This window comes from Chaetodon trifascialis, chromosome 22 (assembly GCF_039877785.1).
Source record: "Chaetodon trifascialis isolate fChaTrf1 chromosome 22, fChaTrf1.hap1, whole genome shotgun sequence".
Lineage (NCBI taxonomy): Eukaryota > Metazoa > Chordata > Actinopteri > Chaetodontiformes > Chaetodontidae > Chaetodon > Chaetodon trifascialis.
The window spans coordinates 6603569-6617015 of NC_092077.1; the positions used below are offsets into that span (position 1 = coordinate 6603569).

A 13447-nucleotide genomic window follows, 5' to 3' on the forward strand; every position below is an offset into this window, starting at 1 on the left:
GTCCAGCGCTGAAAAAATCCTATTTCCTGATATAATCCACGATCTTTTCTTACTTGTCCAGCATGCAACAGGGCTGTAAGTAAAGATCCTAAAGCCCAGGCCAAGCAGCTATGCTACCTGTAGGCATATTTGTAATATGTGGGAGGAAATGTGCACAAAAGCATGAAATTGCTTGTAATAGCACTTTTGCTTTTGAGACCTGGTAATACATTTGGCAGGGTTGGGAAGGAATGGCAACAACTTCAACATGTATATTATTCTTTTTGTGGTAGAAAACCATTCAGAAAGAAAGGACAGGATTTTTGTTTTAGTTTTTACCCTCAAATGATCCTCATAATATAGTATTGCTCTCAATCAAAACATATGACAGAAAAGTTTCGGAGTGGTTCTCACATGTTACATTCTTTCAGCAGCAAACATGTAATCATCCTGGCTGCTCTCTCAATTACCTTTGCCCTGTTCCCCTACTAATACTGTCTGGACCAGTATGTTGTGTGACATCACAGATTAGATGAGTTGGCCATGTCTGCACTTTTAGCTCTGGCTGTGAGAGAGGGAATGAAAGAGCTAATAAGAGACAGGAGAGCATGACTGTTCAGGAAGAAATAAATTTTTTTGGAGGATACTTAACAATTGCAATGTGTCACTGTTGCACAAGTTGACTAAAATTTGGTAGATTAAATTCTTTGGTCAGCTAATACATCCTCAGACAGCATTGGACCATGTGGATCATTAAAATTTATGAACAAGGGCTAAATTAATAAGTACACTACTAAAATGAATGTTTGAGTACTTTCTTTCAGTGATTACAGATGCTCACTGCGTCTTCTCAGTTCTACACAGAGAGCACCAGACTGCCCAAAGTTTAGATTCCTTTCATTCACTAAAATTTGCCCTTTACAATCAAGCACCTCTAAATCACTTTAAATATATGCACACATTCAGTCAGCATATTGAAGGCGTTGCTGATCGGCTCTCCTCTGCAGTCTGACAAGTGGTAAGCTCCTCTTAGAATAGGAGATTACTGCCTCAAATCCCAGCTCTGCATGTATGTACATCTCCTTAAGTCAGCTTTACCCCTCTGTAAAACCCCTGGGTGATTAGAGACGGCACAATGTGCTGCTCCCTCCTACCACTTCCCTCACCTGTCTCAAAATGATAACAAATCAAACACCCCTGTAGGTGCTGTGTGGTTTGGCTTCAAAAGGGATGCATGTCTGATCATACCTCTGTGTGAGAGGAAACAATGGAGAGAAACCACCGCCTGATGAGGATAGAGTTACTGGGAACCAGGGAGGTGTGATGGCTAATCAGGGGAGGTCTAATTGATGTTGTCACATTTTGTGACAGGCTTTGGTGAGAGGTAATCAGCAATGGATGACCTTGTGACTTTAGCTTGACTGTTTGCAGGGTGTCCCATCTTGGCAAACTTTGCTGCCAAGCTTTGTGCTTGTTATCATTTCCATCAAAGACAAAATGTGCTAAAGTAAAAACTTCAAAAGGCAATAATGTTTTGTGAGAATAGAACTGTCTCATCAGCGTAAATCATTAACCAAAGCTGCCAAGTAGAAGAGAGACCATCCCAGCTGTCAATTTTGGATTGAAATGCAGGGTCACATTTTTATTCTGGGTCACATTTTTTCCCAGTACATGTTGTGCTCCAGTGAGTAGTGCAAAATACCTTTTGGTACACCCTTGTACTGTAGTGCCAAAAGGAGACAGTTCCAGTGTCAGCTGGGGAACAAATCTTTTGAGTTCATTAACAATCAAAAGTAAAGCCAGGATAGAAAAAAATAATTCTTTGCTCCATTTCAGAAGTTACAAGAAATGTTTCAGGGCTTTGTGCTAATGCTGTAGGTTGAACAACATGTAGGAATTAATTAATTAGTTTTTTACATCCAATGCCAATGTTTTGAAAATTCTCCCTTATATCTACACATAGCAAATATGGAATGTTTCAAGAAAGGTCTTGGTTATGAAATTAAGCTATGGTTTAAGGTGCCGGTGAACATAATCAGAACTGCTTGCTGGGACGTCAAATAGCCTCAGAAAACCCCCTACTCTCCACATTTCTGATGTCAGAATTGTGGGTGGCTGTGTCCAACCATTTCAGGAGCTTTTTCAAAACCAGTGGTCCAACATCCACACCCACTTCACACAGTGACTGGTCAGCAGTGCTGAGATGAGAAAGTAAGCAGAGGTTGAACTTCTTCCCCCTGCTCTTTTTTCATTCATTGCACTATTCATTCTCAGTGCTACTTCTATCACTTTTCATGTGTTCAACCGAACTGCAAGTGCCTTTCAGGGATGATTGTCTGAAAATGAGCAATGTTGTGATCATATTTGAACAACTTTCGCCTCTCGCCTCTCTTTGTGACAGCTGGCCTTTCACTTCTCCTTCCAATGTAGCTGTTCAAATCAACAATAAGCACTTTCGATTTCCAATATATTTGAACAAGTCTTATGAGCAAGTTCTTTTCTAGCATAACCCAGCCCTCAGAGTTAGGCAACCAGAATGCTTGGTTAAGTGTTAACTGCTGGATGGGACCCAATACACAATAATCAGGTGAAAAATCACCCAGTGTTATTTCTCAGGGAAACTGGGCTAGTAGCAACTGACACTGTGCAGTACAAATTGACTATTGTAGCACTTTAACTTCATGGAAGATATTCAAGACAATAGCTACTCTATGGCAAAAACCTACACACTTAATAATGTGTGGGAAGCTGCTCACCCAGTGCAAACAAAATAAGACCATCACACTGCCATTTAGTGTTCCCAGCATGTTTTTAATCAGTAAATATGGAAAAACCAGTGCTTCAGAATGCCTGAAACCAGTGCCTGAGTTTGGTTAATGTCCGGCTACAGAAAATGTCTGTTCACAAAGTTCAGTGGCATAATAACCAAACACCTTGACCAGACACTTAGACATGTAGAACTCAATAAAAGTTGCATGAGCTTTATGTAGACTGAACAGTATCTGAATGTTATTGCACAGACATTTACAGTCCAACACATGCTGTTGTGGATGGGTAGGTACTGCAAAGTTTTTGACCAAATCCTGTGTCCACATGGAACAATCTGAGCCAGGAAGGTAAATAACTACCATTTACAGTATGTGCCCTGAAGTAAGGCACTAAAAGGGAAAATCCACCTTCAGATGTAGAGTGTTGTGAACTCCGTTGAGGGTGTCTTTGACACTTCCTCTATCACTTTCAAATTCCATTATTACATTTTCTGAATCATTGAATGTCATTCATTTATTCTCCATTATCTTTAGCCTTCAGTTGCAAGTAGTAGGGTACAAATGGTAGCCTGTCCATGAATTAAGCTTTAGTGGATCCACAGAGTGGTTAGCAGCAATGATAGCTCAATTTCACCTGCCAGCAAACATTTGGATACATGTAAGTGAAGGATGATGAGGACAGCTATGATGAGTAGTTTAGTGAAGTCGTGTGTCATTGTCATGATGAAAATGGTGGCAATAACAATTCATGTAGTATTGGGTCAATGAGCTTCTGGAGTTATCTGGAGTAATTTGTGGTTGTGATTTCTGTTTTTTAATTACACCAACAGTGCATTTACCTGCTTCAACCTCTTCTGCTTTAGTTATTAACCACATTTCCCTTTTCAGCAGTCCCAAGAAAACATACCTAAACCTGTACAATACAATAGCAAAGGTAATCTAGCTGTAGTTTTTCTGGTGAAAAGAGTCCTGTATTACTAGTCATGCTGCTGCATTGTCGATTTTGTGCCTCTGTGTGTCTAAATGACTGTTAGCTCTGGTTTTGTACAAAATATGACCACTATTCCAAAAGAGTTGAGACACTGGGTACTGTGTCTCAATGTACTTGAAAACAGAATGCAATGATTTTCAAATACTTTTGGACCTATTTTCAATTGAATACAGTACAAAGCCAATATTTTTAATGTTTCAGCTGGTAAACTTTACTTTGTTTTTTTGTACTTTGTGTTTTTCGTAAATATACACATTCTGAATTTGATGCCAGCAACACCTTTCAAAAAAGTTGGGACCAGAGCAACTAAAGACTGGGAAAGCTGTGGAATGCTCCAAGAACACCTGTTTGGAACATTCCACAGGTAAACAGGTTGATTGTTAGCAGATGATAGTATCATGATTGGGTATGAAAAGGGCATCCTGGAAAGGTTCAGTCGCTCACAAGCAAGGCTCAGGAACACTCAGACTTCCTTCGGTCAGATATCAACAACATCCAGCAACACTGCCGACTTCCCTGGGCCTGAGTTCATCTGAGATGGACTGACACAAAGTGGGAAATTGTGCTGTGTTCTGATGAGGCAGCAAACTCAAATTGTTTTTGGAAATCATGGGCATGTATGTCCTCCAGGCTGAAGAGGAAAGGGACTGTTCAGATTGCAAAGTTCCAGCATCTGTGATGGTATGGCTGTGTGTAACATCTGGGAAGGCACCATTAATGCTGAAAGCTACATACAGATGATGTCTCTTTAAGGGATGTCCCTGCATACTCCAGCAAGACAGTGCCAAACCACATTCTGTACTTGTTCCAACAGTGTGGCGACATAGTAAATGCAGGTACTAGACTAACTGTCTGCAGTCCAAATCTGTCTCCCAGTCTCCCTGTCTTTGTACTGTATTCAACTGAATGTAAATCAAAAAGAATTTGCAAATCTTTGCATTCTCTTCTAATTTTCGTTTTACACAGCATCCCAACTTTTTGGGGTTTGCAGTTGCATTTTTGTGATTGCGAACCACTTGCCAACTGCATGTTTGCAATTCTACTTTTCCCTTCCATTTAGTTTTTGTGTTTAAAGGTGGATTTTTCCTTTAAAACCCTAAAATTTGTTGACAAAGATCAAATGCATGCCAAGCCAATCCTCACAAGTTTGACAAAAAAGCATGCGTGCAGTATGCCATCCTCAGACCAGCAGCAGTGCACAGACCCTCTGAGGGGATTGTTTGATTCCACGAACACTGTACATCCATTTTTGAAAACTTTATTCCTGAAAATCAGACCATTTTCAAACAACACAGTGGAATCTGTTCTTAAAAGAGTTACTTATTGTTTTTACTGATACTCAAGATGACTCATACCTCATGGTAACCCAGGACATGCCTTGCTTTCATCCCAGCATTCGTCTGTTATTTATCACTCCTTCAGCTGGAAGCTCCTTCTTCAGATCTGACTGACTAACTCCTCCTGTCTCCTCACATACCATCTAATACGCAACATACCTTTACTCTTAACACTCACTTCTCTGTGTTCTGCAGTAACCTTTGAGGAATTTGATAATGGATGATTCATATCTTCGTCAAGTCACCTCTGGTCTCTTTCTGTCTCACTGCACATTTGGGGATTTGCTTAATTTGATTCTTCAGTTTCTCTGTTTTTTTTTTCTGCTGTTCTGTCTAAAGTGTCACTTCATGTTTATGTCATTCTACCATAGTTTATCTCCTCTGTTTCTCTCATAATGGCTGTACCATTTCATCACACATTGAGGACATTTTATGAAGGCTGCAGGTCAAGTCAACAATTTGTTTCGCCGCTTTGAAAAATGTCATTATTGCCTATTTTTTTTACAGGGTTTTTTTGTTTTTTGGGGTTTTTTTTGCTGCTTATGATGTTTCAGAAACCCCCTTTTCTGTCACAGAATGCTTTCTTTTCTCCATGTTTCAGGCTTAATTAGGATCTATATTTACTTATTAGCAGACAAACAATAAAGAACATAATGACTCAGGCCAATTAGTTATTGACTTTCACCCTTAGTTTTATTCTGAAATAGCCTTTTGGGTTTTCCAAACTCTAAATAGTCCAGTATAATTTCAGATAATAAGAGTCTCATGGTGATGAACATCACTTAAGTTCAAATGTGAAGTCATCCCGCGTTTGTCCTGCATTAGTGCTGTACACAGTGGGAGCGATTGTAGAAGTCCCTTAGATACTTCCTGCATCCGTTCTGCATTAGTCCTGCAGATAATTACGCCTAGAGGAGATCATGAATTTGGTTGTGTGTGTCAGGGTGTGCCTGTGTGTATCAGTCCGCAGCTAATCTCACACACTACTGGACCCATCAGCTTAATATTTTTCGTGCACATTTATCAAGCACCTCTCATGATGCAGTGATTTGCAATTTTTGAAAAACCTTTATTTCTGACTGCTCTGTTTTGCTGTGTATCACCATTGACTTCTGCCTCCTCACACCTCTTCATCGGCCCCAAACAATCAACAGCTTCTTCAGTTCAGAATCTTGTTTCCGTGAGGAACAATGTAGCAAAAGGCATTTCTGGCAATCACCTAGGCTAAAAACAAGGCTTGCCTAGTCGGTTGCAGGCCTCTTGGCCATTGTCCTGGCTCAAAACTGACATCCATAGAAAAATTCTGATTAATTAGATACCCAATATGACAAAACTCCATTTTTTGGCACCATCTTGACTTTAACTCTGACAGAGATCTGTTGATTTCCGCCATCTAGTTTGACCTATACTCTGAGGCAGCTGGGAGTTTGAGCAGCAGGACTTTCTAACTTCCTTTTGTCGTTTACATTGCCAACTCCACGTCCCCACTGACCCCATTAGATAAGCTCCAGCTGATATCTTTGTTCTCTCTCTCTGTTCTGTAACTGGTGCGATAACTGAAGTGTAAAACATCTGATCAGATAGCAGAATAAATGACTATTGATTAGACCTCTGATCAAACATCAATATCTCTCTCACTGGCTGAACAGCAGAAGTCCCGGAAGTCCCAGAACACAAGACTGGAAAACACCACCAGATAATATTTTGGGGGATTCTGTTAAATAAACATTTAAAGGACAAAGGTTATGATAATCTATATGCTTGTCATGATCAAATCCCATGAAGATGCTTGCAGTAGCCATGTGTCCTAAGACCATCTGCTCCTACTAATATTCTTTAAAAGCCTGTCACAAATACTTTATACGTAGTCTCTTTTCTTTAAAAAGGCTAAATACATTAATTTAATACTAATAATTGGCGCATTTGTTAGGGTCTATTTTCTGCCACACATTTGGTTACAGATTTTGTATGTGGGCTCGAATAAACTACACTCCCCACATTTATTAGAATGGAGGACCATGTCACCCATTGCAACAGTGCTGCCCTTTGTTTTCAATAGTTTTTGGACAACAACGGAGCTCTATGGCACAGAGGTTTTGGACACACACACACACACACACACACACACACACACACACACACACACACACACACACACACACACACACACACACACACACACACACACACAGTACTTGTTAGTAGGATCTATTCATTGTTAGTTTTTTTTTTTCTTCTTTTGCTATCAATAACAAAAACACAGAATATCTCCAGGCTCATCCTTGGACTTAAACCAGTACGTTAATTTAGCTGCTTATAAAAAGAGACCTCACAGCTCCACTTTGCTTAGTCTGAACTTCAGTTGAGGGGGGTTCTCTCTTGGTTCTGATGAAATTTCCAACTTCCCAGTGTACATGTAAAATGCAGATGCCATCAAGCAAACTAACAAAAAAATCCCATGCTCACAAAGTGGTATTGAAGGATTTTACACACAATGGCAATAGAGTGAGGGACTCCTGCAACGGCTGCTGCTGTGTAACAACTGATAATTGGCTGATGCCTTGGTGAGAAATGTAACAGCTTCTACCGTATGTACTCTATTAGAATCGATCCAATGCAAAGTCAACAGCAGATGATGAATGTATTAGTTATCAGAAATTGAAATGGGTATTTGTTAATAAAATGTGTTCAATTTTAAGAAATATGGTTTTTATTCATAGGAAGAAACAAAAACAGCTGACAGTAAAACGTGGTGAACACAATCGTGGTGGTCTGAGGAAAACCAAACAGTTGGGTTTTCTTAAATCTCTGTCAGTCACTGCCAGCAGATTCCAAAAGAGGAATTTAGAGTCTTATTTTGTCAAAACTGTCTTCCAGAGGAATGACTGGATTTATGGCAAAGTACAATAAAACAGTATGGTCAATTGTGAACATAACGTAAATGTATAGAATGTTTGGTCACAAATCTCAAATCTGTATTTTGGTGATGCCTTTTCCCCTCTGATATAGTTGTCTGTCTCATTAAGGGGTAATGCTAAAGATTTGGACCTGATATTTGTCCATGGGACAGCACAGGTCCCTGCAACTATGTCACTTTTTCAGTTCACCCACAAAACATTTGCAACAACTGCTGTCTGTGAGTTACCACATCCTTTGTCTCTGCTCTGCAGCCGCACTGGTCAAGGCACATGTAAAGTCTTACTGTGAAGCACCTTTGCTGCCCAGCTCTGTATTATAGTCTCAAAATGAGTTCATAGCTTGTTTCATTCCTTTTTATAGACATTTTTTCCGTTTGAAGAAGACTTCAATAAATAACACAAATATATTCATACGTCATATATAGATAGATAAACATGTATAAACTACATGCATTTCATATAATTTAAATAATTTATATGTACAGTTCCCCCTCACACACTCACCCCCTCCCTCCCTATCCCCTCTCAAACGAGTTCTTCTGTAACAGCGGCGCTGCACTGGCATGTGGACTTGCAGCACATTAATGTGAAATATCATTTAAATGGACCCAAGATTTCTTCGGTAGAAGTATCGTTTTATAGCAGAATGTGGCTCTTCACCACCATGACACATAATCCTGTGGCGGGGAGCACTGTGAACAGGAAATAAAATCCTATACAGGAAGTAGAATTCCAAGCAGGTAGTCCCCTGCAGGGTTTGTATTGTTTTGTTTACGTCCTGTGACGTTTCCTTGACAATGCACAGACACAGGAAGTGTCTATGCGTATCCACCTCCAGCCCACTGAATTGCGAACCTGCGTCAGCGCTCGAACGTACGTCTGAGTCGTCTTGCACTGCGAATTCCAGTTCTTGTCATCAATGCCCCTGCAGCCACCTTTAAAGGGCCTGGGGGTCCGGCAGCGGGTCTCATAAAAGTACTGTTTGATGTCCTGCGTGGCACTGGTTTTAATTTTGGCCAGAACAGTGACAGGGTCCCCCCTAGTGTCCACTGCTTGGGTTTTATCTGTCACCCACTGGCTCTCGCTGTCGCACACAGAGTATTCCCCACGATAGCTCCTGTGCTCAGCGTAACGTTTCTTTCTTGTCTTGTTTGCTGCTGGCCCTCCGTCCAGTCCGCCGCTCATGAAATCGTCAGCGAGGTACAGCGGTGGCGGCTGCAGTGGCGGCCGGTCGCTCAGCAGCACCCGAGGTGAATTGTACCGCTTGTGCTGCCTGAGAAGGTCCGTGTTCAACAGCATCACCTGCTGGTCGACCACATCGTCACTGCTCACTCCGCTGCGACCCCCCATCCCCCACTGCTCCGCATCACCTTGCTCCTCCAAAGGAAAGTTTGCACTGAGGAGAGGAGGCAGCGTGTCCCGGGGCTCCATGTCCCGGCTTTTCCCCTGTTGGCTTTGGTTCCCCCTGATCTTCCCCCTCGTCAGGTCAGCCTGAAGCAACTGGATGATTAGTGAGTTTAAGGGGTCGGGACTCGGCTGCTGCTGTTGCTGCTGCTGTCCCTGGCGACTGCTGTCCATGTTGGTTGCCTGGATACCATAGAGGTACACGAGGACCATCACATACAGCAGGATGGACATCACTAGATTCACCTGTAAGATCTGCAAAGACAGAAGGAGAGAAACTCTTAATATATATGCACATACTTCTGATTTTCTTCCTGAATTTAGAACTTTTCCTTCTTGGTGAACAATTAACATGAACATCAGTCTCCATGTAGCAGAGGTTTTCAGACTGTGAGGTGTACCATGGGAGATGCTGTGTGAGGTTAGAGGTGCTTGCCGGTACGGTGTTCTCAAGACAGCAGGAAATGAATTCTTGTAGTTTGGCTGGTGATTTGGCCGCTTACCAACATGATCAACAGTTGAAGCTGCAGCAGCGGCTGTGACACACAGCTCATGGAGGATATTGAGGTACTTTAAAATCCTTGGCACAGATTGTAGATTCAGTGTGGGTTATGCTTCCCGTCATTATCTCATTGTCATTATTTTGCAAACAAACTTGCCTGAGCTTGCCTGAGGGGATTGTTCAGTTTTCTCTCAGGGTTAAAGCTGCGATAGTCTCTGAGGCTTTGTGGGAACTTTTAGCTTGAACTTGGTTACCACAGTGTAAATAGCAGCTGTGTGTGTGCACGCGTGCGTGTGTGTGTGTGTGGATGAAGACTGCGTTTAAGGTTAGGGTTTGGCAAGTAGTGGTTGTGGTTATGATTCGAGTAAATCTCCAGGAAATGAATTCAAGTCTATGTCACCAATAGTGATGGAATCAAAGCTGTGTGTGTGTGTGTGTGTGTGTGTGTGTGTGTGTGTGTGTGTGTGTGTGTGTGTGTGTGTGTGTGTGTGTGTGTGTGTGTGTGTGTGTGTATTTCGATATGAACACACAGTTATGGGAACGTACTGCTGCATGTACATTAATAACTCATAATTCTGTCCAGAGTAATACATGGAAATGCTTGGCATGAACAGTTTTACTGCACAGAGTGAATCCTGGCTCTCACACCTAACAAACACACACTTTGTCGTGTCGCCATAGCGTGTCTCTGTCTCTTTAACAGCATCAGATACTTCGGCGAAAAGATGACCGAGTGAATTTGAAAAGTAATGTCACGCTGACTGTAAATTAAAATGTCGTTTACAGGTGGAGAGTCAGTTTTGTGATGGGAAAGTTGCCAGTTCGATTTCATGCACCAGCAGGATGACTCTGAGAGGTAAGTCCCTGCTTCATATTGAACAGTCTCTATACTGCGTAACCAGTTCAAGAGACACTGAAATGTTAAATAGATTGACTTCATGTGTAATCACAGGTAAGGCCTTAAAGTAGACAGAGCTGATCTATAAGACACAACCGGCTTTGAAGCCAGTTGTATGGTCTGTGAAATATCAAAAACTAAACACTTTATGGGCTTTGGTGCCTTCAAATGTGACATTTAAGTTACATTTTATTTGGGCACACCAAATCCTCTGCTCAAACCGAAATGAGTTCCAGGTTTTTTTCATTTGTTTGGGTGTTTGAGTCTGTTTTCTCCTCCACAGGAGTTTAAAAAGCCTGTGGTGATGAGTAGAACATTCATATAGTGTCACATCAAGTATTTTTCTAATGTTTGTATGTGTTGATGCAAAAGCAGATGTTTCAACGCCACATGCTTATTCCCAGTCAGAACTGGGGCTGCTGGTGCAAGCCTTATTCACAAAGTTCCACATATTAGCAGCCACCCACTGCAACCAGTTTTGCCACTGAACAATTTCACAAAGTGAAACTTGTAAGGAAGGGAGTGTTTTTCATTTATTTCCTTTTTGTCCACCTTTTCACGGTAAGTCTGGAGATTTCTTCCACCTTTTAAATCTGCAATGGCTGATATTTCAACAACTTGGGTGCAGGAGAAACAAACACTGACACATGAGCGGCTTTTTAAGATGATATGGCAAACTTGTTAGCATCTTTAGCTTATTCACACATCCAGCAGACACCGAGGAATAGTAGCATTCATTTGGAGCTGTGCTTCTGGCCACCTTACAAATATCAGTTTAATATTCACTTTCCCTTTAGCTCTATTTTCTCTCTCGACAAACTCTCTCTTTTTTGCTAAAGCAGCTGCCAATCCTAGCTTGACGTTGCCAGGCCCCCTGGCTAATAAACACCAGTATTTCCTCTAAGAAAAATGAATACAATCTGTCGAAAAATCAGCATACTTTTCTGATGTTTGACCCTGTGTAATCATAGTATTCCCACTGATAAGCAGGTGGCAATCTGCAGTTTTTGCCCACGAACACATTGACTAAACCTTCATGTGACGAGCAAAGGTTCTCATGTCTTTAAGAGAGGAGGAGAGAAAAAGGTGAGAGATGATGGACAAACAGGCAGCTGCAAACAAAAAGAGGTGACTTGTTCCCATCAGCGATGTTATGGCTGAATGATACAGCTGTTGAATGGAGGGAGGGAGGGGCATCTGTTCAGCAGCAATGTCACCTTGCAATCAATGGCTCAGAAAAGACATCTGCCCACAGACACACACACCCACACAAACTTACTGTGATCAGTTTTCTGGAAATCTTACTTACAGTATGTACACTCATACAGCTACACTCATACAGCTACATATCAGAGAAATTTACACTGTTGGACGGGCAGTTTAAATTGGATCAAGATCAATGCAACGGAGCCAGAGAGATGTTCTTTTTATTCCACACATTCTTCTTCCTTGTTAAAACCTGCTGTCTACATGACTCACAATGCCACCTGACCATTGATACTTCTTTAACATATGCAGTAGTACTTCCAAAACCTGTAAACAGACTTTGATGTTAAGAGGTGCCCTTAAAACTGATTTATTTTAGCTGTAACATGGACTCAACAAAAACCGTCAGGTCCATATAAAGACACCTGCAAAAAAGCTTTGCCAGTTAGCTCTAAAGTGTGCAAAACAGACAGGAATTTCAGTAGTTTATGAAATACGAACTGAACTAAAAAAATACTGCATCTGCCCTTATAAGCACATCTGGGTACTGTAGGGTTTATTACTATTTGCTCCTCAGCCTGAAATAATCTTCCCTAAAAAGAAGCAGATGTGATGAGCTCCTATTGAAGCTCACCCCCAGCTGTGGTGACAGGGACTATGTTGATCCTGGTCTTAAATGGAGCAGGGCTGTGTATGGAAAATCAAAACCATCACACTTTGACAATTAGCAACCTTTCAGTCTGAACTCGACATCTTTGCCTCTGCTTTGATGATTAAATCCAAATGTATAAATCAAACACCTGGCACATGAACACTGCATATACCATAATCACTACCAGAAAAGCCTTTCACTAATTTCTGATGGTGACATTCTGGCTCATGAAGCACAGTGGGTGATGATAGCTCTCTCAGTGGGCAGTGTGATAATGAGACAGAGTGTGTGTGTGTGTGTGTGTGTGTGTGTGTGTGTGTGTGTGTGTGTGTGTGTGTGTGTGTGTGTGTGTGTGTGTGTGTGTGTGTGTGTGTGTGTGTACGCACTGTATGCTGTTCTGTGTTTCTTTGCCCATCGTCCCAACAAACGTCTGCACAAGGACGGGAAAATGAGGAAACACCTCCCCACTGAGGACACTTTGCCCGTCCTCACCTCTACGAGAAGTTATTTTGGGACAAGGACTGGAGTTTAGGGCTAGGCTTGAAATTAGGTGCTGGTTACACTGAGGTTCAGGGTCAGGAAGTAAATGCAGTCACTGAAAGTCAAAGTGTGCATGGGAGAGAGATGAAGGGAAAAAAGAACAAGGCTGACAGATGTTAATGCTGCGGAAAGCTAAATGCAATAAAATATATTGGTGTGCAGGCACAGATTGTCAGGATATTATCGGTCCACCTGTTTCAAAGGCATCCAGGTGAATGTATTAGAGACACACTGTGCTATGTTCTGTTTGAA

The 13447-nt window shown here is 41.6% G+C and overlaps 1 protein-coding gene across 1 annotated transcript in view; it reads right to left on the minus strand.

Moving 5' to 3' along the window:
* Positions 1–8541: 8541 nt before the first annotated feature.
* ntf3 (neurotrophin 3) overlaps positions 8542–13447 on the minus strand; it is a 28866-nt gene continuing 23960 nt past the window's right edge. Inside the window, exon 2 of the mRNA XM_070992174.1 lies at positions 8542–9652. Coding sequence (XP_070848275.1) covers positions 8765–9652 — 888 coding nt within the window. The 3' untranslated portion in view covers positions 8542–8764. The remainder of the gene's footprint in view (positions 9653–13447) is intronic.